Source organism: Callospermophilus lateralis, chromosome 19, assembly GCF_048772815.1.
Source record: "Callospermophilus lateralis isolate mCalLat2 chromosome 19, mCalLat2.hap1, whole genome shotgun sequence".
Lineage (NCBI taxonomy): Eukaryota > Metazoa > Chordata > Mammalia > Rodentia > Sciuridae > Callospermophilus > Callospermophilus lateralis.
Window position 1 is genome coordinate 9,428,902 of NC_135323.1, and position 24,457 is coordinate 9,453,358.

The 24,457-nt window shown below is 53.6% G+C and overlaps 1 protein-coding gene across 3 annotated transcripts in view; it reads left to right on the forward strand.

Moving 5' to 3' along the window:
- Snx29 (sorting nexin 29) overlaps positions 1 to 24,457 on the forward strand; it is a 389,526-nt gene that overhangs the window by 350,709 nt on the left and 14,360 nt on the right. For all 3 annotated transcript variants that reach the window (XM_076839902.2, XM_076839903.2, XM_076839904.2), the window contains one exon: positions 22,854 to 22,993. In XM_076839902.2, coding sequence (XP_076696017.1) covers positions 22,854 to 22,993 — 140 coding nt within the window. The remainder of the gene's footprint in view (positions 1 to 22,853; positions 22,994 to 24,457) is intronic.

Here is a 24,457-nt window from a genome sequence, read left to right on the forward strand (position 1 = left end):
GCACTGGCTTTGATTTTCCGGTCCTTTCTCCCAGCCGCCTTCCTTCCTGGGACTTCAGGGTGCTGTCATGGGTAGCTGCTCAGTTTTCCCGTGGAGCTGTCAGACCACAGGAGGTTCCCTGAAGTCCCTGCATTAGCCATGGCTGGTGACAAGGAGGGCTTGATGGACACATGTGGGATCTAGGCCTCCCAATGAACTGGCCATTGTTGGCCATTCCCCCCACTTCTCGCACCTCTGGCTGAGCTTGAGAGCCTGTTTCTACGTGGAACCCGTTGGTTTTGTAATTGACGTGATTACAAGACACTTCTCTCTCTGCTGGGCGTTCCGTGTTGCCCACAATATTTCTGGGGCTGTCGATGATATGAATGGCATTACTGCATCTCTCCCTCCAGCTCTGAGGGCCTTCTCCACACACATATCCTGTGCTCCATCTGTTTCTCTTCATAGTTTTGGACAAGTGATTGAATTCACCACACAGAAGAGTGCTTCTCGGCTCTCACTCTCTCCTTGAGTAATTGAGAATAATTGCTCCCTTCCCCTCCAGTGGACCCATTAATATCTGAGGGCCGTGTAGGGCAATCTTGGTTCATCTTGAGCATGCTGGAAAACAATATTTTCGGTGCCTGAGATTGCAGCCATTGAGTTATTTCCCTGGTCCCAGCTTCCTGGGGTTCAGAATCCCGGGTCAGAACCCCCCTGTCCTTGGCACTTTGCTCAGGAGCCACATGGTGTTTAGAAGCTGTGGGGTCCAGAGGCTCAGAGTTTGGGCCAGGGAGCCTCACTGGCCTTGATTCAGACTGTCTGACCTTGAGCAAGTCACCCAGCCTCTGTGATGCTGAGCCGTCACCTGGGGTAAAGGTGCTACCAGTATGGCTCTTGTGAAGACCCAGCCTGGAACCTAGCCCAGCTGTTCAGGGCATCAGGCATATGGGGACCCCCAGATTGTAGCCATAGGGGGCTGCCCTACTTTGGCTTCCATTATTCTAAAATATGTGATAACTCTGGTGGACATGGCCTGGTTCTTCCTTCCTCATCCTCTTTGTCTCTCACCTGGTTGTCATGGTGCTAGGGTCTTGATGGCCTTGTGTGTAGACTGAGGTCCAACAGGCCTCCAGGCCTACTTGCAGATAGGTGGCCTCTCACACCCTGAACACACCCGTCTCAATAGCGCTGGACATAGGCTAGACCACGGGTCTCCAGATGCCCTCCCCCAAGGGCCCTGGGGCCTGACTTCTGATGCTGAGGAGTGGTTTGGCTGTTTGGGGACCTTACATGCTCCTGGAGTGTGTGCTCCCTCATGTCCTGCTTTCCCGTCCGCATGATGTGGTGATGCCCAGCCATGGGTGATGGTAGCAGTGCTGGTTGGTGCGCTGCTGTGTGGCATTCCACCGTGTGAGCACCTCCATTTGCTCTCTGGTGTTGGTGGTGTTGGGAAGCACATGTGGCTCAGTGGTTCCTGTCTCCCGTGGGAGCCTCCCCCGTCCTGATGTCAGCTGCAGTTCCTGTCCTTGCATGTCCTCTGCTGCCCACAAGCCTGGGTTCTGTTGTATGTAGCAGTGGACCTGCTGGCCATGGGCCTCTTATACTTCAGTGGACACGCCGGAGTGCCCCAGGGTGGTCCCACAGTAACCGCTTGTTTAGGAAAGAGGCAAGTGTTCCTAGAGAAGACAGTGGGCACCCATGCAGCCTCGCCCAGAGTTAGGTGCTGTTCACGTCTTGTCGTATCTGCGTCTAAGTTCCTAAAGAACATAGAAATATTTCTGTGTCCCCAAAATACACAGAAAAATGTGATGAACAGCACCTGTCACCATCCAGGTGTGATAGGGGTTAATGCCAAGCAGTGAGGCATTCTGGTGCAGCTGACCCTTGCTCCCTCCTGCCCAGCACGGTGCCTGGAGCGCCGTGTGTCCTTGCTGTCCGCGTTGTGCACCTTTATCACCAGTGCTTGTGAGGTTCTCCCTGCTTCACGTAGGTGATGTCGTTCTCTGTCCCCTTCTGCCACTTGTGTCTTCACTGTAGTCAGTTGGGGGATTTATTTGTTGGGACACAGGCTTCACCCATGACCCGCTCACTGTCCCTCTCTGGGGAACGAGCAGGGGGCGTGCCACTTTCCCCCGCATCCCTGTGCTCATCCCCTAACCCTCAGTCACTAGCCTGTGGACGAGATCACCGGCGTCTGGGCTGTGCTATTGGCCACTTGTCTGGCTCTTGCCTGGTCCGTCTCCAAGGTGGCGGCACCATTGTTCATCTCTGTCACAGGTGAGAATTCTCAACCAGCTTGGCCTCGCTACACCTAAAGTGTCTCTGTGCTTCGCCAACATACGGGCACCAAGCCATGTCTGGTCGTGGCTTGAATTCAAGTCTCCCCAGCACTGTCCACGGCTGTGACTTTCAGCAGTCACGCTTCCTGTGACGTTTGTGCCTCTGGGTGGCCGAGATAGGTGCTGTGCCCATTGGTTCCTGGCTGTCCTCGTCGTCTTTGGTTCCCGTCTCCCATGGGAGCCTCCCCCATCCTGATGTCATTGGCAGTGCCACCTTGCCTGTACCCAGGGCCTCACAGGTCTGCTTCCCTCGTCGAGTGACCTTGGAGAGGCTGATGTGGCCTCCTGTGTCACTAGGAGCAGGATTTGTGGGGTCTCCGTGAAGGAGCGTGGGGTCTTGGGGCACCTTTGCCAACATGGCGCAGTGAGCCCACCCCACGCTGCTCCTCCATCGCAGGCCCCGGCAGCCTCGCATCATGGAGGTGCAGGCGCAGCCCATGGCTTTCTGGAGAACCAGCCTTCTCGCCAGTTCCCCAGCACATGGAGCTCAGCCGGTCCCTTGGAACGTTCTCCTCACTTAATTTCTCAGCCCTTCTGCCTTCTGAGGGAAGCAAGGTTCTTTTGTGTAATGAGTTTTGAAGCTTTTTTGAGTTAAGTGCCTGATCCTCATAAGCCAGTGAAAATGGAACGGTTTTGTGTCACAGAGGAGCCTTTGATAGTGGCATTTAGCTCTCCCTCATGGACCAGGAGCCTCACTCCTGTGAGCAGGGAATAAACAAGCCCCTCTTCCTTCAGTGAGAATGGCACCACCCCGTGGGTGCTGATGGCACACCAGCCACGGTGCCCGGGACCTGCCCATGCGCTTGCTGTTCTTCTTCCTGGCATGCCGTTGGCCACACCTCAGGGGACAGTGTGTGTGCCTCCCTCTGAGCCCAAAACCCTCGAGCCCTTTCCTAGAGCAGGACCTGTGCACATGTGGCTTCTTCTAGAACGTTGGTCCCCCACCCTTCCTGTGGCCGGGGCTGCTCCCCTGTCAAGCCTCCCTCGTGTCCTGCAGGAGGGAGTTATCCCTCCAGCATGAACTTCTTGGAGCCTCGTTTTCCCCTTTTGAGTTTAGCAAGATTTGTGACAGTTACTTACTTAGTTTTGGTTTTGGTTTCTTGGTACTGGAGATGGGTTCCAGGGATGCTTCTCCACTGAGCTCCATTCCCTGCCCATCCCCTTTCATTTTGAGACAAGACCTTGCTAAGTTGCTGAGGCTGACCTTGAGCTTGTGATCCTACTGCCTCAGCCTCCAAAGTTCCTGGGATCCTGGGCGTGGGCCACTGCACGGGCAGTTACTCGTTTGCTTCAACGTAGTTATGTGCATGTGCTGGGTGGGAGCTGCAGAGACACTTCAGGGTGGTGACAAACCTTGTGTCTTATTGCTGACTCTGTCATGTGGAGGAGGGCCAGTGGGGCAAGCACAGCAGGGGATGAGCAGGGCCATGGCAGAACATCTGCCAGCAGGTTCTGATGAGGGTGGAGCTGGCGCAAAGCCCCTGAGGACTGAGAGGGGAATGAGTTCGCACAAGGACCTGGAGTCTGACCTGGCAGCCATGGGGCCTTGCAGAAAAGCCACTCTTGCATAGGTGACCGTCCTCCTCAGTGTGAGGGGGCCATGATCAAAGGGTCAGCACGGGCCATGGGCCACCTCTGCAGGGGCTTGTGTTGGTGGTGGGGGTCCAAACATGTTGGCAGCTTAGAGTACACGGCTCCCCAGCAAGGACGGCTGCTCTCCCTCTTGGGCTCTATGTCCTTTGGGCAGTGATTGGAAAGCACTGACCCCTGAGCAGGGCACGTGCCTGCCCGCCCTGGTTGCTGCACTCGCTGAACTGATGGCTCTTGAGTTTTGTTCCCCGGGGGCATTCCGGGCAGACTTGTTGAAGAATTCAGCAGAGACAGAGGAGAAGGGCTTTCCCACGAGAGCAGACCTACAGAGCCCGAGAGCGCAGGCCTGTGTCGGACTCGTGTGCAGTGCTCAGCTCTCATCAGGACAGGGTGGAGGTGCGGCCTCGGGATGGGACCAGCCTCGGTGAAGTCTAGGTGAACAAGTAGCACAGCAGCAGTCAACTCTGGCCCCTGGGCCCTCTCAACAGCTTGGGCCCACCCTTCCTGTCAGCACCAGGGTCTGATTCAGAAGTCTGAAAAACAAGCACTCAGGGGAGCAGAGGCAGTCCGAGCTCTTGTCAGACCCTAAAGTAAAACAAGAGCAAGGTCGTTCCTCGTCTCCAGACCCTCGCTGGTGAGCTGACGCACCAAGGCTACCCGATGGGCCGCCAGCTGCCGAGAGGAAGAGCACGCACTTCCTGCCCAGGGACCCCACAGCCAAGGGGGACCCAGCAGGTGCTGTGGGGAGGTTCTGCCCAGAAGATGGGAGCCCGGGGGAGAGGACAGTGTCTAGGGTTCTCTCGCTGCCAAGTGACAAACCAACATCACACTGTTACTTTTGAAAGAGAATCTATTTCTCTATATTAATTGAAGCCAAGGTTCCAACTCTGGGAACGTCTGGGTCCAGGAGCTTGATGAGGTCGTTGGCCAGTGCCCTGCTGGCCTCTCTGGGTGCTTGTGGGCTCTCTGGCTGTCATCTGTCCCCTGGTTCCTTCCTCTGCCTGCTGTTTTCTGCATCGGCCTCCTCCTCGGGCAGATTCCCTCACGTGGTGAAGGCATTGCCCACTTGTAGCCTCCCCTGTGTCTGCCATGCACTCAGCCGAGGAAGGGCAGGCACAGCTCGCTGCCTCATTGGGTGCAGGTTGCAGAACTGCACATGTCTGATGAGGCAGGAGTGCCAGGCAGGGCCACCTACCTGGCCGAGCTGAGGAGTTTGGACCTTGATCACACAAGCAGGAGTAGTGTGGTGTTTATAGGGGTGTTGCCTTTCTAAGAAGCTGCTGGCACGGAGGGGGCTGGCTAGAGAGGCAGGCCCAAGGAGAGAGACGGCACCTGCAGACCTGCAGGAACATCCCGTTCACCCTGCCACTCAGCACCCCTCTCTTGAGCACCTACTGTTTGCCGGCCACTGAGAATACAGCAGGACCTCAGCAGCCATGTTCACCAAGAGGGAAGGGAGGAAGGACAGGAAACACGCGCACAAACACACTTTCAGGTCACCTCTGATGATCTCTGATGACATCAACTAGCTAAAGGGGATTTCCTCTAGAGCTATGGCGGAGCCGTGACCTGGGTAGAAAATAATCAAGTCAGAAGTCACGTGGTATAGAATTTCTCTGACTTAACAAGCAAAAAAAGGCTCTTTCCCACCATTGTCAGCCACAGTGAGACCATTCGGCTTCCCCGAGAGAATGAGGGGAAAATGAGAGGTGGTAGGGCTCTCAGAAGCTAGCGATGGCTGTCATTTGGGTTTCACCTACTGGGTATCAGAAGTGGCCTGCGTGCTGGGTGACGGACCCACAGTTCATTTTGGACAGACACATAAATCTCTGGGGAGGCCGGAGAGATGAGCCGGCCAAGCCGGCCTGACATGGCTCAGTCCTCACTCCGCCTCCGCTCGCTCCTCCCTGCCGCCCACACTGGGAGATCCAGCAGGGAGCACTGACCAGGCTCCTCACAGGCCTGCTGCAGGCCCAGCAGCAGATGGATGGGGATTCTGCCACGCCCTGCTCTTAGGGTCCAGGCAGATCTGGAGAACTGTGGGGATGCGGCAGACGCCTCGGGTTTTTGGTGGCCAGCAGGCATGCCTACAATGCCCGCACTGAAGCAAGGCAAGAGGTGGCTGCTGCTTTTCCAGATCCTCAAGACTGTAAGGAAAGCACGCCCCCCCAGGTCCTCCTTGTGCCACCAGTCAGCACCGAGAACAGCTCCATTGCTCAATGGCTGCTTGACCTTGGATGAGTATCTCACCTTTGTGCCTCAAGTTCCTCATGTGTATAATGGGTTTAGTGATGGTGTTTTAATAATCAATTACTCTAATAATTACTAAATAAGATAACATGGAAAATGTCCGACAGTGACCTAGCGCTCAGTGAGCTCTCAGTAGAAGGCAGCAGACGTCCTCTTCCCCAATGATTCACATAGGTAAAGGGTAAAGATTCATAGACCCAGAGCTTCCTCTCCTCCTGAGACGCAGCCTCCCCTCAAGACGCTCTGGGGAAACCCTGCAGCAACCTCCTTTGAAAGCCTCTGAAGTCCCTTTTAGTTCTCAGATTCTGAAGTCTAGGCTCAGGTTCACCCTGGCAACCCTGCAGATCTGTGCCACACTGGCCCACCTGTGCAATGGAGTTGACAATCCCAGCTCAGCCACTGCTGGCCATTGGTGACTGAAGAGAAGCGTGGAGCACATCTGAAGGAGCATTGAGGGGGAGGGTACCACCCCACCTCTAGCCGCATTTCCTTTGAAGAGAGAAATGAGGGATACCAGCTCCAGGTCCACCCTCCTGGAACTGGGTCCCGCCACGTCTCACCACCTACTGGCCAGACCTGCTTCAGTGGCCCCAGCCTCACTGCCGAGCTGCTGGGAAATGGAAAGGAACAGTCGGATGTCTGGTGAGCAACAGCAGCTCTCTGTCCTGGTCCCTCATTCACCTCTGGGTCCCAGCTCCTAGCACAGGGCCTGGCTCATAGTGAGGGTCAGTACATGGGAGACAACAGCTGCCACCCTCTGGATTTACAGATAAGGAAGCTAAGCCCTGCGTGGGGACACGTCTCTGGTGTAGCTAGGATGGTTGCTTACCTGACTCTGATTTTATTTTTGCTTTCCGTCTTCTGGGGAGACCCCAGAAATTGTGTCCAGGGTAGATAACATTCTCAAGTAGAACTTCAGAAGAATCCCTTATCTTCCTTCCTTCATCTGATTTGCATTGAACTCAGGAGTCCCAAGAGATAGGGTGTCCGTCCTCTACCTCCCAGCTCTCCAGACTTAGCATGGAACCAGGCACACGGAAGAGGCTTAGTCAAGGTTTTTTAATTGAATAGAATTTTTATAAACTTCCCATATTGTAACAAAGGGACAATGTGGACAATAGATTCAAATTCTAGCTCTGACATTAGTTAGCATGACCATGGACAGATGTATTCATGACTCTGAATCTGGGCATCCTTTTCTATAAAATGGAGATTCCACCCTCTCTTTGGAAGAATGTTTTTGAAGATTGAGTAGAAGGCCATGTTTTGCACGTCTATCCCCTGCTGGGTATTCCGTTTTTATCAATTCTAATCATAGGCAGGAATCCAGAGAAATGCACCATAGTATGTCCCCAGCCTTGTTCTGCAGGGCGAGCTTCTCCCCTGCTTCCTGGTGTATCTGGATTGTCTCGGGACGTGTGCTTGACCTTGGGAAGCGTGGAGCCGGCCCACCCCTCCGCAGCACAGCATGGTGAGTCCCAGCGGATGGAACCAGTCTTGCCAGCTCTGTTTTGATGGCCTATTGATTTCTTCTCTTGCTTCTGGAAGACCTGCAGATAGTTTTGTTTGGTCTGCACCATGGTATCAAGTGTTTGAAGCAGCTGCCAAGTGATTTGAGAATTGAGAGGTTTTTCCCTCTGCTCCAGATATGCAGCTTCCCCTTCTAAAGCAGGATGAGCTGGCCCTGCAGGCTCCCATTCCCTGAGGCGATGGGCGGCTGAGCTCCCCTAGCTCACTGTCTATCTTTGTGTCCTGCAGGGCACTTCTTCTTGCCTGTGGCGGTGCAGGAGGCCACCATCCTCGGCCTTTGCTGTGGGAGCAGCTTTGAGTGTGGCCTTGCTGCTGGTCTGTTGTCTCTGTCCTTGATGAATCGCCACCTTCTCTTCCTTGGCTGGATTTGAAGGTCACTTGTTTCTCCCCAGCCACATCCAGCCTGAAGGAGGTCCCTTGGGGGCATGGTGCTGAAGCAGAGTGGAAGGAGCCGGGTCCTGGGCTGTGATCGTGGCCACAGCACATGACTTCTTTGAGCCTCTTCCGTGACCCCCGGCTCCTGGCGGCAAGTGCACATTGGCCAGTGGTAGCACTTGTTGTCCACTGAGCTGTTTGTCCAGCTGGCCATTGCCACCTGGCCTCAGCCACGAGGAGTTTATGTGATCAGGAAGACTACAACTAAGACGATTAAGGTGGTCCACGTAATGTGTCACCACTGTTAAAACCTGTGGGAACCTCAAACCAGACCCTGTATGGCCAGGGCCACTCTCAGTGGACTGTGAAATGGCCCAAGACATCGGGGGGTGGGGGGGACCTGTGCACTGATAATGGGGGAGTAGCAGTACATGTCTGTGTCACTATGGTGACCTGGGACCTGCTAAGAACAAGTGCTAAGAAATCTGGGGACAGGAGGGTAGGGTGCCCCCAGGAAAGACAGGGCATAAATGTCAGGAGCACTCTTGAGTTCCTGGTTGGAGCTCTACAACTCAGTCCAGCTTAGGAGACTTAGGAGCTTTTCAAGGCAGAATGTGCCAGAACCTAAGGTTGTGTGGGTCCTTAGGTGCCATGGAGGGAGGTCCCTGCAGGAAATGGGTGTGAATATGAGAATCCTCTCTCCTTTCCACTTTCTTTTCTGGACTCCGGATACAAAAAAGTGGGTCTGTGCCGTTCCTCGCTCCTGCCACTCTGTGCTGTGGTCACTGTGAGGTCCTGGTCAATATCCCTTCTCCCCCACCTCCTGTTGTCCCTACCACAAGTGGCTGCTGCAGAGGTTTGTATCTGACAGTGCATGTTCCTTCTAGAGGGGCTCTCAGTGTCGTCTGTGCTCTTAACTCACTTGCATGACCTTGAGCACGTCCTCCTGCTTCGCTCAGCAGTGTGTCTGGGCTCCCTGGGGCTGAGCTCCCTGCACTTTGCTGCAGTGCCTGTCCTCCACATTTTGGGCGTCATCACACCGTTTCACTTGTGCTTTCCCCCAGAGATGCCCCTGTGTGGCTTCCAACTGTCCCGCACTCCAACACAGCTGCAGAGATCTCTCTCTCTGTCACCCCATGTGTGGTCCAGCCTGGAATTTCTCGAAGTAGATACTGTGAGTGGAGTTCCTGGGTCGTCTAAGCCACTACGTTTAGTTTGACCAAATATTTTCATCTGCTCCAACACATGGTAGTTTTTTGACAAGGATCCTGAATCATGCTTTCTTCTAAACAGGAGACTTGTTATGTGTTGTGTGTCCTGTGCTGGGATCAGCCCTGATCCTCTGAGACAGGCCTTGGCCACATGGCCACTGCGCAGGTGGGGAAAGGACGTCCCCAGAACCAGAGTGATGTGCTTAAGCTCCTTGCCTGCTGACCCTGGCCACTGGGAGTTTGTGGAAAGTGCTCCAATTTAAGCAGTATCCACTTAGATCACAGGGCTAAATTGGTGGCTTTATGTGGCTTGTGTTTTGTTTGCTCTCCGTGGTCTTTAACTTTTTCAAAACCAATTTTCAATATTTTAAAACCTGAGATTTCACATAAAACTCCCAGCCACCTGGCAGTAATGGCCTCATTTTCCCACAAGGCCACGTTCTGGGAATTAAGCAGTGGCTGGCCTGTCCATACCGCCCTTTCCCTTGCCTGTGTCACCCTGACCCTGCTGCCATGGGGCTTGCCTGTCCTGGAGGAGACACATCTGGACGTGGACTCATCCTTCCCCTTGGAATCACTCCCATGAATCTTGAGCCAGCCTCTCCCTTTCCTCCCTGGCCACCTGGCCTCACTCTTGATGACAGAGAAAAATAGGGTTCAAATTCCCTGGAGCCCGCTGCCTTCCTGCTACAGGATCCCGCGGGAGACCCAGCCTGTGCCAGGTGGCACGGGGTGCAGAGACATCTTAGGCCAGTTCCTGCCTGTGGGGACTCGGGCCACGCATCCAGCCCACCCTGAGCAAGGGACACTGCTGTGAAGCGCATGCTCCACCCTCCTGCAGCCTGGGACGAGGGAAGTTTTAGAACCATGGTGTCTGGTTCAGCCCATGTGAACTGCAGAGCTAGTTGGTCTTTTTGTCTGACTTTAGAAGAGTTGTAGGTGTCCTGTGGCTGTGGCTACGTGGGTCTTAAGAGGCGGGACAGCCTCAGGGGTGCTGAACTCGGGTAGTGATTCACGGTGGGGTCACCTTGGAGCAGGTCCGACTGTCTTGAAAGCTCAGTGTCTTCATCAGGAAAGAGACATGAGAAACTACTTCACCAAGCGTTGGCAGGGTGGCAGGGCACGCGGCAAGCCCATCCCATGGTGCTTTGTACACAGCTTGCAGTAAAGGGCAGCATCGGCATTGTCGCTGTGTGAAGCATTGTGTGGGTGTGTGCCTTGAGCCCCCTGTGACCCCCATGTGGCCCTCCGTGACCCCCCTTCCCCCTGTTGCCCTCCTGAGACAGCGACGCTCATTCCCGGGCCTCTGATGGGGTGGGTCTTCACTGTGGATGGCAGGCAGGACTCACATTCTGTCTGATGCCCATCATAGTTTGGTGACCCTATGGATGCTGTTCTGTCATCTCCAAGCTCCTTCCTGGGCATTCCCTCCTTGAGCCACCTGCCCAGGGCTGTGGTCTGCCGTCCTCTGTTTAATGATGAGCTCTTACAAGCAGTGGTCTGGGTCGCAGGCCGTGTTGCCCCTGGCCTCATTCGGGACGGAGCTCCTGGAGGAGGGAAGCGCAGCCTGGAGCAGGTGCAGAGCCCCGGCCTTTCCTGTGGAGGAAGTGTGGAGTGGGTCTCGGGGTTTGTGATGAGCTCTTGAGTCTGGTTTTCCTTTCCTTCACAGGCAGGGTCCCCCCAGCGGCCATTGGAACCCAGACTTGGGGCGGCCCACCTCCTGGGAGTAACACGGAGGCAGGGAGTCCTCAGCAGCCCCTCGCGCTCTCCAGAGTGCTGCCAGCAGGCGCTGAGGTGGAACCAGGGGACATGGGTCCAAATCCCAGCTCTGTAAGGACCAGATCCGTGAGTTGGGAGGCCTCTGCCTGCCTGCCCCTCTGCTCACTGACCTGAGAAGACATCAGAGCTCTGGAGAGGTGGTGTGAGTCGGGTGGGAGGATGGGTTCACAGGACGTCACAGCTGTGGTTGGCCGTCCCCACTCTTCCCTACGTGTCTGTCAGGAGGATGTTTTTAGTTCCTTGGGGAAGGCCTTACCTGCTGTGAAAGGTAGGGCTCCTGGTTTCCTTTGCCACCACTGGGCTACACAGAGTCGGGGGCAGAAATCTAGTGGAACAACAGGGTGGGGACTGGGTCAGAGTCTCCAGAATCTGAGTCCTGGCCGTTGAGCATCCTGCATGACCTTAGCAAAAGGAAGGAGTCTCTTGGGTCCTAGTCCCCCCAGGATCCCACAGTGCGGTGAGACTGCCCCAGGGAACCCGAACCCTGACTGTGCTCAGCTCAGTGCCTCTAAGAAATGCTGATTTGCTTTCCTCCTGTGAGTGTGCCAGGGGCCTAGGAGCAGGGCTCTGTGTTAGCCCATGGGGCTCAGATCCCAGCACCCAGCCCGGCTGGTTCTAGCAGTGCCCTGGGGGTGAGCTCGGGCTCTCATCTTTGGGGGGTGGTGAGACAGGCCTCCTCACCAAGCCCCCAAGGGCCAGCTCAGGCCCCGGCTGCTGTCGTGACCGCGATCCCTTCGTCTTCCCTCTGCTCAGTTTAGTTGTTCCCGTTCTCAAGCCATCCTGTAATAGGAGAGGGAGAAGAGCAAAAGGGGACATCCAAGGAACTCTGGGGAAGGGAAGGAAACAGGAAGGAAGTTTGCGCAGACTGTGGCAATTGCCGGTGGCCGTTGTCCTGGGCAGAGTGGGGACTCTCGGCAGCCCTGCAGCATCTCGGGGTTCCTGAGGCCTGGGCAGCACTGTGACATCAGGCCTCTGTGCCTGATATCACTCTAGCTGAGTGGTGTCCTGGAGGGGGTGTGGGGCTGGGCAGTGCCTATTGTGTTACAGAGAAGCCCTGAAACTAGCAGGACTATCAGGGCCTGAGAGTACTTAAGGGGTTCTCTTTGTGCCTTAATTGGTCCTGGATGAAAGGAAAGAGGCTGCCTCGGGCAAGAGCTCTCCTGTGTTTCCAGAGGAAGGAAATTAAGAGGTGACCTGCCCACTCCCTTTACAAGTGAGGGAACTGAGGCCCCCAGGGCCCTGACTTCCCTGATTACGTGCACAGTGTTGCAGGGTAGAAGCAAGAGAGCCCCCCACCTCAGGCAGCCTGAGACTCCTGACGGGAAGAGCGGCCAAGGTGGATCCCAAACGGGCCTAAGATGAAGGGATTGGTCTGTCTGACTTAACTCAGTGCTAGAAACGTCTCTGTACCAGGTTTTTGTGCCCATTAGTTTGTAGGGTTTGTCTGGGGGCTCCTTCTGGAGCTTGTGCCAACCATGACCAAGAGAGGACGGTGGCGGGGCAGGAGTCTCCTTGCAGAACACCTGAGGCGGGGGGGGGGGGGGGGCTCAGGAGGGGAGAGTTCAGTGGGTAAAATCTGCATGTGACACCCCTTCCATATGTCCTCTTCCCTCCCTCTCCAACTACCCTCCCACCAGGGGTGCAGAGTCCTGCTCTTCTGGTGACCCTGGAGTCTCACTGGAACTGAGTGCAGAACTGGGTAGGGCATTTCGTTCCCAAAGATGCTCACAGCAGAGCTGGCAAAAGTGGGTGAGTGTGGCCTCTAGAGGGAGAAGGCAGAAAGACCTGAGTCATCTTCCAAGTCTGACTCGCTCCGGTGTGAGCTTAGCCAAGTTCCTCAGCTCCTCTGTGCCCCGGTGTGCCTGCCTATCAAGTGGAAGTGGAATGGTCCTGGGCTCAGATACTCCTGACCTATGCGGGTTAAGTGGTGGTCTGCAGAGAGTTTGTTTATAAATACTACTTGCGTCTTCTGGATGCCAGGCACTACCACCAGGCACCAAGGGTAGATCTTGTCACCACTGTGCGGAAAACAAAGGGGTAGAAAGCCATGGCTCTGGTCTCGGAGTGGCCAGGAGGCGTCTCGGGAGGCACATTTGAGCAGAGATGTTTAGACAGTGGATGTGGCCTGAGAGCTGTCTGGAGAAGGAGTCTCCCAGGTGGAAACATCAGCAGGTGCAGGGTCCCGGAGTGCGCGTGGCATGTTCAAGGAGGCCCAGATGGCGTGAGGAGAGTGGAAGGGCCTGGGGTCAGAGAGGACAAGAGGAGCCGGGTCATGGGTGGGCATGGTGCCCAGTGAGGACTGGGGCTTCCTCCAGGTGGACCACCAGGGCTATTGGGCTGGGCAAGGATAAGGTCTGGCTGCCCCTAGCAACCCGGTTAGCAGTAGCTGTAACCATCCCGTGGGGCTCCTCTCTCCTGCCCAGGGAGAGGGTGGGGCTGGAGAGACAGATGGGCAGAGAGGAAGGGCCTCTGGTGCTGGGAGGTGGGTAGGATCAGATCTTGAACATGGAGCCTCTTCCCACTGTTCCTATCCCTCCAGGAGGCCAGGGTTTGGGGTACAGCGAGTGCTTGGGGTTCCCCTTGCTCTTCACGTGGCCGGCACGTCTTGTCCTTAGGACTGACTGCAGCACTGGTGTGAGGAGGGGGGCCTGGTGGCAAGAGCTGGAGTGCAGGGTCCTGGCTGCTGGCTGCCAGCGGGGACTTCCTGCTTCGCTCTCGGGCAGCCTCTTCCATCTCCCTGCCCCATAGGAGGCTTCCCTTGTCCCTTCAGGAGGGACAGCAAGTTCAGCCTCTAAGTTGGGGGTCTCTCTAGAGGCTCCAGGAGGAGAGTCTCACCACGGGTGCTACAGAGACACAGGGCGCCCTGCTCTCCCCTCACAAAACCAAGAAGGAAGTCCTCGTCCTCCCCTGTCTGCCACCCCCGGTGCATTCCCACTGCTGGCTACCCTTAGCCAGTTGAAGGACCTCTTTCAGTCCCTCCGCCAGGTGGCTCATGGCTGCTTGGCCCCCTGTGAGCCTCAGGCCCTCCTGAGTGAGCAGGCAGAGCTCGGCCCCCTGCAAAGATCAGGGCAGTTTCTTTTGCTGCATTTGCAGTTTCATTATCTCCCCACCCTCCTCCCACCGAGTTTCTCAGGTGAGGACACTTCAGACAGCTTGGCTAAACACCTAAACATGTCCACTCAAAAGCTTGTAAGGGGCGCAGTGATGTCTGGAAGCAGCTAGGAGAGTCGGCATGGCCCGCTAGTCATTGCTCGCAGATGTCTCCGTGGAGGGTTTTCAAAGTGGCGATAACGGGAATTTCTCTTCTCAGGTTCCCAATTAGCAATTGCATAATGTACACTTGCGATAAGCAAAGTCCACAGGTTTGTGTGCACTCATGGAGGACCATGGCCCACTCCCCCCAACTCAAGTGGCAAAATCAGGCCTGCATCCCCACCTCCCGGGGCCTAGTGCTTGAAAACAGGAAGGCAGGTTCTCAGCACTCCAGGGACAGCAGAGTGGCTTTTAAAACCCAAGTGTCAGAACCCTTTCCAGTCTCTAGAAGGCTGATGGTCGCTGCATGCTTAAACACCTGTCACCCTGAGGTTTCTAGTGTGGCCTCCCAGGGTCCCCCAAGCATTTCCCCTCTGACTCCCAGGTTCATTGCCCCCACTCTTGAGTCCTGTGGTCCCTGTCCCTCCAGGCCACCACAGTCTTGCAAATTGGGCTCTTCTCTGCCTGGAACACCTTGCCCTCCCTGTCTTAGAGCAGAGTGAGCAGTAAGGGCCTGGACCACTCCTGTCTCCACCCCTGTCCCTGTGTGGTTGTGTCTGAGTCCTTGGTGCCTGACTCCTGAATCCAGCTTCCTCCTCTGAGATGGGAATGCGAAGAAGCCCTGACCTAGTGGGATGCTGAGTACAGAGTACAGTGACACAGGATGTATCCGATGCCTTGCCCAGGGCCTGGCAGAGGAGAAGCTTGCGATAGCGACCACTCCTCCTGCCACCACCCCTGACGTTTCTCCTCCTAGTACTTACCATGACCCTGTCATGGTCCCCATGTGCCCCCAGAAGGCCTTTATCAAGTGTGTAGTGTAGTTCTGTCGCAAGTAACTGTAAGCTCCTTAAAGGCAGGATCCAGTCTTATTTATCTTTCTATTCTCAGAGCTTGGATCACAGTAGGCCTCCAAGGAATGTCTGATGGATGAATGAGTGAGCCGACATGTCACCAGACAGTTGAATGATCAGATGAATGATTGCGCCCTTCTGCAAGTCCCTCCTGGGTTAGGTCTGAATTACAACTCAAATTCCTCCACCCTCTTCAGCTCCCCGGCCTCCAGCCTGGGCTCTGCCACCAGCATCCCCTCCCTGGAGGATCCGAGCAGGCTCCTTGCTGGCCTCTGCTCCCTGGATTCCTTCCTCTCATTCTTCAGGCCTCCTCCCAGGCGCTTCCTTTCCTCCTCACGGGCTGAGGCTGTCTCTGCCCCAGCGGTCATCCTTACGCACTCATGTTCTGCTTACTGTCTCCTGGACCTAAGCTCCGTGAGGATGGGACACCTCTGTTTACCGGGCATGTTCCTTGGATGCCCAGTGCCCCAGGTGTGGTAGGTGAGCAGCAGTCCTTGAGTGAGCCAGCATATGTGACACAGGTGCCTCTGACCAGCACGTGGCTTAGATCTCACTTGATGGCTTGCAACACGAGCTAGTTTCCTATTCATGTCCCAGGTCCAACTCAGAGCTGGGGACTCTGGGAGCTCGCCTTTCTTCTCATGGCTCTGCCATATTCACATGGGGCCTCCGTTCTCCCAGAAGGGGGCAGGGAGAAGAGGGAGACTTGCAGGGGATTTTCCTTTTTGCGGCTAGGCCTGAACTCTGTTTGCCTCACTCCTGTCACCTTACATTGGCCAGAACCTGGCTTGCCTTTGTGCTCTGGAAACAGAAATGGGGTTGGTGGGCCAGTCTCGTCATAGTGGGCACGGGATGCTGTCTCGGGCCAGAAGACCTCAATGCTGGGGTCTCTGAGTCTCTCTCAAAGTTCTGGAATTTTCTAGCTAGCAACACATTGTCATATCAGCTGGCTCTGACATGGCTATCTCTCAAGAGATACTCCTGATGGACTGGATCTTCTGTTTATCTTATGTCATGGTAGTCTTAGGGGTAACCAGGGTGGCCCTGCCCTGGGGGGCGCGTGCACGGCCCTCTGTCAGGGAGAGCCCAAGGACAGTGTGGGCAAAGTGTAGGGCCCTGCTTGTCACCTGTTCACAGCATTCCATCATGTTTAGAACAGTTTTTTTTTGTTTGTTTTATTGATTTTATTTTTTTAAATACACAACAGCAGAATGCATTACAATTCTTATTACACATATAGAGCACAATTTTTCATCTTTGATAAAGTATGTTCACACCAATTCATGTCTTTATACATGTACTTGTGTTTTTTTGCATTACAATTCTTATACAATATACCACAATTTTTCATATCTGTTTGCATATAAAGTATGTTAACACCCAATTCATGTCCTCATACATGTACTTTAGATAATGATGTCCATCACATTCCACCATCCTTGCTAATCCCCTGTACCCTTCCTTTCCCTCCCATCCCTCTGCCCTATCTAGAATTCATCTAATCCTCACATGCTCCCCCCTCCCTACCCCACTGAGTCAGTCTCCTCATATCAGAGAAAAACATTCAGCATTTGTTTTTTTGGGATTGGCTAACTTCATGTAGCATTATCTTCTCCAATGTCATCCATTTACCTGCACATACCATGATTTTATTCTCTTTTAATGCTGCGTAATATTCCATTGTGTGCATATGCCACATTTTTTTTTTATCCATTCATACACTGAAGGGCATCTAGGTTGGTTCCACAGTTTAGCTATTTTGAATTGTGCTGCTATAAACATTGATGTGGTTGTGTCCCTCTAGTGTGCTGTTTTTAAGTCCTTTGGATAGAGTCTGAGGAGAGGGCTAGCTGGGACAAATGGTGGTTCCATTCCCAGATTTCCAAGGAATCTCCATACTGCTTTCCATATTGGCTGCATCAATTTGCAGTTCCATCAGCAATGCATGAGTGTGCCTTTTTCCTCACGTCCTTGCCAACTTATTGTTATTTGTCTTCATAATAGCTGCCATTCTGACTGGAGTGAGATGATATCTTAAAGTAGTTTTGATTTGCATTTCTCTGATTGCTAGAGATGATGAGCATTTTTTCATATATTGATTGATTGTATATTCTCTTCTGAGAAGTGTCTGTTCAGGTCCTTGGCCCATTGTTGATTGGGATGTTTTTTTTCAGTGCTTAGCTTTTTGAGTTTTCTATACCCTAGAGATTAGTGCTCTATCTGATGCGTGAGGGTAACAATTTGCTCCCAGGATGTAGGCTGTCTGTTCACCTCACAGGTTGTTTCTTTTGCTGAGAAGAAACTTTTTAGTTTGATTCCATCCCATTTATTGATTCTTGGTTTTAATTCTTGTACAATCGGAGTCTTATTAAGGAAGTTGGGGCCTAATCCCACGTGAAGATTAGGGTCTACTTTTTCTTCTATTAGACACAGACTCTCTGAATTCCTAGGTACTTGATCCATTTTGAGTTAAGTTTTGTGTATGGTGAGAGACAGGGGTTTAATTTCATTTTGTTGCATATGGATTTCCAGTTTTCCCAGCACCATTTGTTGAAGATGCTATCTTTTCTTTGGTTCATTTTTTTGGAACCTTTGTCAAATATATGATAATTGTAATTTTGTGGATTAGTCTCTGTGTCCTCTATTCTGTACCATTGGTCTACCAGTCTGTTTTGGTGCCAGTACCATGCTGTTTTGTTACTATTGCTCTGTAGTATAGTTTAAGGTCCAGTATAGTAATGACACCTGCCTCACTTTTCCTGCTAAGGATTCCTTTAGCTATTCTGGGTCTTTTATTTTTCCAGATGAATTTCATTAGAACAGTTATTCTTAATTTGATGGTGTCTTTTTCTTGAGGCTCAAAATAAAATTAACCTTTTCTGGAGAGAAAAAATTCCATTAAAATAGTCTAGAATGCTTTTTGTAAAAAGTGGGGACTGAGTCTCAGTGCCCTCTATTAATAGTCCTAAATCATAACTGACAATCCTGCTGCGATCGGGCCACCACACACCATGGCAGTGGGGCCACAGGCAGCGAGGACTCATTAGACGGCCCAGAGGGACCTGGCATCCATCTGTCCATCCCTTCCACTCTGTGTTGTGGCTGTTGCCCCAGGAGCACAACCAGAAAACCCACATGACCCCAAGCCCCTGTGAGTACAATGATCTCTTGTGTGCCCCGTGTGACAGACAGGTCTCTGCAGGATGGGTTTACTTGTGACGTGGTGCTCTGCCTCCCTGCCCAGATGGCTGCAGAAGCCACCTTCGTTCTCCATCCCACTCGTCCAGTGAGGCCTTTGTCCTCCCTCCTCTGGACCTCAGTCTGGAGGCTGTTCCCCTGGTGGCCTGCCTTGCCTCTCTGCCCCCCACATCTACTTGTCCTTTGACTAGTGTTTCTTCGCAGGCCTCTGTTCTGCGGCTGTGTGTCAGGCTCCCTCCTGAATTTCCCATTCTGGGGTGCCCGCCCCTCCCCAGGGTGCCCTTGTGGACCACCTGTTGGACCTGGCTGCTGTTCCTCTAGGCAGCTGGGGCAGCAGCATCTTCTGAGTGAATCCCCTCTCCATCCTGCTGCCGATGTGGGCAGTCCTCCCGGGGAGCCTCCCCAGTACCTGTGGGTCCTGGTCCCCCAGCGCCCCCTCCACATCCTATGTCTTGAGGGACAGGAGCCCAGCAGGCCATGCTGGCCCCCAGGCACTCACCTATGAAGGGCACTCCCTTCTTCCCATTTCACACACCAGGGTCCCCAGAGCAGGTAGGTGGCACTGCGTGGCGTCAGGGAATGTACCCAGTCATGTGGATCCCACGTATCGTGGCCCCTGCAGCAGCTTTGCCAGGCCGCAGCCAGTCATGTGGGGTAAAGTAGGGGTTGCAAACTCACAGGCTTGTGGAGGCCGCGCAGGGGTGGGACCGAGGGGAGTAGCTGGGCAGGACGGTGGCACTGTGCTTCCAGCTCCTGAGCGTCCTTGCTGACCAGCTCTTGCCCACCAGCAGGATTGATCCTTTTTTATAGGGAAGCCAAGAACCTGGATTTTGTACAGAAGTCTCCTGTTTGTTTTTAAACATTGCTCAGTTTATACAAAACATAGACGTGGGCCACACTGTCTGTGAACCCCCTTTAGGGCCTGTGGAGAAAATGGCGGGACTGTCCTTGCCAGGCCAGAACTCGATCAGCCCCAAGAGGGAATCGAGTCCAAGCAGAAAGGCAGGAGGCTCTGCAGCTCTGGAAACCCAAATGTTCCTAAATACAACTAGCTATTAGATGGCATCAACCAATTAGCAGTGATTTTACTAGAGGTGATAATGGTGTTGTGGTTAAATAGGAAAATGTTCTTAAGTGTTTAGAAATGTACACTCAGGTAGGCATGATGGCTGCAGTCTACTTTAAAACACTCTAGCAAAGAGGATGAAGCAGATGGGGAGAAGGGCTCAGACCATTAGATGAAGCGTTATGGAGATTCGTTAGAATTTGCTATTTTGACATCTTAAATTTTTTTTATTCTATCCCATGTGTATTTTTAAAAATGTGTTCTTTTTAGCTATACATGATGGTAGAGTGTATTTTGGCATATTATAAACATGCAGAGTATGACTTACTCTAGTTAGGGTCCCATTCTAGTACATGATGTGGAGTTACACATCCTTGCACACTCCCAGTGACACACTTTCTCTAGCCATGCCCAACCCTCTATAGTTACCACCCAGTTAATCCATATAAGTGGGTCAATCTACTGGTTAGGATACACCTCTAGTTATATGAACAGAGGAGAGTTATGTCTGATTCGTCCTACTGTCCTTCCTATTCCCATCTCCCTCCCTTCTTGATGTCCTTAAAGATTTTCATTAAAAAAATCATAGCCACAGGAAACCATAGGCTTCTATGACTCATTTTGAGGTCTTCCATGACCCTTAGGTCACCTTCTACCCAGTTACGTGCAGACTCAGGTGGAGATTAGAAGGAGACCCCAAGGAAATGGCATCCAGGACAGAGGCTGGTGGAAACGCAGCCCTGCCTGCCTTGGCAGAGGTGATAGGTGGCTTCTGCGAAAGCCAACCTGGAAGTGGAATCTGAACAGAAGCCTGGCTGGGGAAGCCTGGTGGAGAGGAAGCTGCAGATCTTTCTTGTGCAGGTTGAGGGAGGCTATCACTTTGAGCTCCTGGGCAAGACTCTCCCCCTCATGAGCCTCAGGTAGCAGCCTGGGTCGGTCCAGCACAGAGGGCCCAGATGAAGGCTTCAAGATCCTGTTGCTTCCTTTGAACAGCTCAGGTAAACGGCGCTTGGTTTTCAAGTGGAGACGGCTGCCACGTTGCTGTGCTCACAGCAGGACCTGGCACTGTGAGGCCTGGGCATTAGGGTTTTCCCCTGGAGGAACCCCAATCTCGGCCAAGTCGCTATTGGCTGGGGGAAGGGCGAGAGGAGGTTTTAGACAAGTGCTGAGGGCACGTTAGACTCTAGGGTGGAGGCCTCCGTGGCTCAGCTAGCCCCACAGGAAGCCTGAGAGACCATCTGTGATCTCTTGTTAGAGTGTTTTGAGCATCCCCTTCCAAAAAAGGAATCTTCCCAGGCTCTTCCAGGGCTGATTAGCTCTTTCTTCCTGCAGCAGCCTCTCAAGTTGTGTTCGAGGGTTTCTTGTGCAGATTAAAAACGAGACTTGATGAGCTCCGTTCAGCTCTGACCTGGTGCAGTAACCACCTTCCTGAGGAAAGATGTCTAATTGCTTAATGACGGGTGGGAGCTCGAGGACTGTTCAGTCAGCTTTCTCGCGTTGTGACCAAAAGACCTGACGAGGACAACAGAGGAGGAAAAGTGTGTTCTGGCCCCTGGTTTCAGTGGTTCAGTTCATTGTCGGCCGACTCAGAGCTGTAAGCCCAAGATGAGGAGGAACATCATGGCAGAGGAAAGCGGCTCAGCCCTTGGCAATCAGGTAGCAGAGCTCTGCTCACCAGTGACAAGACATGAACCCCAAAGACACACTCCCAGTGACATACTTCCTCTATCCACGCCCTGTCCCCTGTGGTCTCTGATTAGGACATACCTCGTTACTTCATGATGACGCGACGCTCTTGCACTGTCTCACAGGAGCACCTGGGGGACACCTCTCATCCAAACCATGACAGACACCAGAGAACACAACCTGGCATGCAGAGCCCCAGTGGCTTTGGCTTGGGAGGGCCCTCGTCTTTCTGGGCCAGGTGTCTTCCTCATCCACAGTTGCCTCTCCAGGTTATGTGGGATTCCAGCCTGGCCAGGGACCCTGCTGGCAGTGATGCTAGTGACCCATGGCCATTCAAGTGCTGCCATCCTCTGGGGAAGGTCTTCAAAGATGCACTCATCAGGGGGTGACTTTGGGTGGCCCTAAGGGGCTCCTGCTGGCAGCCCAGGTTTCCTGATGCTCAGAGATGGGGGTGCCTGGTGAGGTTTGAATTTCAGATGAACAACCGACAATTTCTCAGTGTAGTGTCCCCGCACAGCATGGCAGGTTCTCTCTCGGCTGGAAATGCATTTGTTGTTTGTCTGAAGTTCACAGGTCGCTGGGCATCCTGTATCTTCATTTGGTAACTGCTGACCGTGGATTGGAAGTACCAGGTCCTTGGCAGGGCTTTGTAGGAATGCTCTGGAAGAGACTGGGTGCCGGACAGGTTTTCTAGGTGCCGTCTCAGCACATGGCCTTGTTTGACAGTTTCTACTGAGCCCCTGCTACGGACCAGCTTTGTGTCAGCACAGGGAGCAGAGGGGGGGTGAGGTACTACCTGAGTGAGACTACACTCATGTTGGTGTAAGGGTGAAACAACCCTGCCACTGCCCTCTCCCTGCTCATTGTTGTCGCACCCCTGTGGTCTTTAGCCTTGGCTTCTTCAGAGGAAGCCTTGGCTGGCGCCCATACAGCCCAGGGTGTCTTTGTTGAGCCAGGGCCCACCGGCGCAGTAGGGTTGGCTATAGAATCTGTAGGCCCCTCACTCCAAACTGTCGAGGACTTCAAGCGGGGGCGGCATGGTATCACACGGCTCCAAGCACCACCCTCTGCTGGCTTGGGGCACATATCTAAGAAGGCCAGGCGGTGCTGGGGAGAGGGGGCCAAGTGATGGGTGTGGAGCTCAAGCCTCTGAGTGCCCCTACCCCCATCTTCAGGGGCTGTTCAGTGCCACCCCAGTTAGGCTGAGTCCTGTAGGGGACAGGGCACCACCAAATGTCCTAGTTTTTCAAGAGAAGGTGGAAATTGTTAATGTCATTGCTTCAGGAGGATTTTTTTATTGTCATTAAAGACGAAGATTTTTAATGACAATATTTTTAAAAACTAAGCAGAATTAATCACCTCTCCGTAGCACTGAGCGATTAGTAATTACATGTTTACCTGTGTGGTCCTCGATTTGTGTCTTCATCACTGGGTGTGAATGCCTCGGCACACGATAGCCGAGTCATGTTCTTGATTCCGTCCTGAGACCACGCTTGGCACATTGCTGTGCCAGGAGGGAGCAGCCACCCCTGCTGGGTGGGCATCATCTGGGCACACTGCCGGAGGTTCTGACCAGCTGTCCCCCATCTGCAAATAGTTGCACCCACGCGTCCTTCCTGTTCATAAAGCAGTGGCGAGAGACGCCCTGGAGCCGGCTGGGTGAACTGACGCGGCGGGCTCCACGGGGTCCCTCCTGGACAGCGAGGGGAGCCCACCCAGCACACCTTCTGTCTGTCCTCAGGATGCCAAGTTCGTAGAGGAACGGAGAAAGCAGCTCCAGAGTTACCTGCGCAGCGTCATGAACAAAGTCATCCAGATGGTGCCTGAGTTTGCTGCCAGCCCCAAGAAGGAGACCCTCACCCAGCTGATGCCCTTCTTTGTGTGAGTACCTGGGACTGGGCACTGCTGCTTTGTCCTTTTGAGAGTTGGGGAATAAGGGGTCTGTCTGGCTCTGGTGGCCCAGCTGTGCCCAGGGAGCTGTCCTTGGTGCTGAAACAGAGGTGTGGCCTCGGTGCTTCTGAGACCCTGAAGGGAGGGTTACTCGAAGTCCTCAAGTAAATTCAGGCTCGGGGGTTGTTTTTTAAATAACTATCATAAAGATTCGTGTTCTGTTCAGCTTCCAGATGTTGCAAAACTAGAGCAGCTTGAGCAAACTCAAGCTCCGTTGGCATGTTACCCCAGTAACACTCAAATATGAACAAGCTTGCGAGGAGGGCCAGACTCCTGCCCTTCCCTCTGAGAGGGGTCTGCATGTCCCACCCTCAGACGATCAGTCCACAGTGGCCTGTTAACAGGGCCGGTGCTGCTCTGAACTGGGTCTCCTCGTTGCAGCTGCTGGCACCTCTCCTCTGCCCACTTTCCTGTGGCAGCTGGTGGCCACCTTGCCCCTAAGCAGTCCCCTGTTCTCAGTCTCCTCCTAGCCTGAGACATTTACATCCTTGGACTTGGGAGAACCAAATGACACCATCTTGGTTTTGTAAAAACTGGGATGCTATAGAAGCAGTGAAGTTATGTCTAAGATGTTGTCATTGTGGGAACCATAGAAAAGACCTGGGGGTGTCCATGGGTGGGACTGGACTGTGACTTGCAGGGCTGGAAACAGGTTCCTCTTCCCCAGTTCCTTTGATGGCATGTAGAGGGTGTGGGGCTGTTTCGTTCAGCAGCGATGCTGTACCTCAGACACGGGCTGCTTCTTGGGGGATGTGCCCGGCCCTTGCAGGTTGAACTTGCAGCAGATGCTGGCAGGGCTGCCCTGCTCTGGTGCTTTCACTGCAGCCAAGATGGCAGTTTGGGTCTACTTCAGGGCTTTTGGGAGGAGATCGTTGTGTTGTGCTGCTGTGATAAAAAGGTATTTCACCCGGGCAGAGGGAGTTCTTTGGAGCATGGCGTTTGCTTGTGATGCCTTGGTCTTGGGCCACACTGGTTCATGAGAAGTTCTTGTCTACCTCCCACGGGAGCCCTGGGGTGTGGGGAGCTGACCTCTTGCTGAGTGGTGAACGTTTGGCTCATCTCCCTGAAGAAAGGTGGGATGGCTCCAGGATAAGTCTTAGCAGAGGCCTTGCAGGACGGCAGTGTCCCCCACCTAGCTCAGCAGTCCAGGCATCTCCCATCCAGGGCTACCCAACAGCACCTCAGAGTTGGAAAAACTGCCTGTCACAGGTGCTTGGGCAGGGGATGGGCCCAGCAGTGCTGAGCAAGAAACCTTGGATGTCTAATCAGCATGGAGGACACAAGGTTCAATTTCATGAGCTTTAAAAAACAACACAAATGACATAGTGTTGACACTGGACCTCAGACTGAACACTGGTCCAAACCCCACTTGAAATGGAGCATCTCCACTCCTTG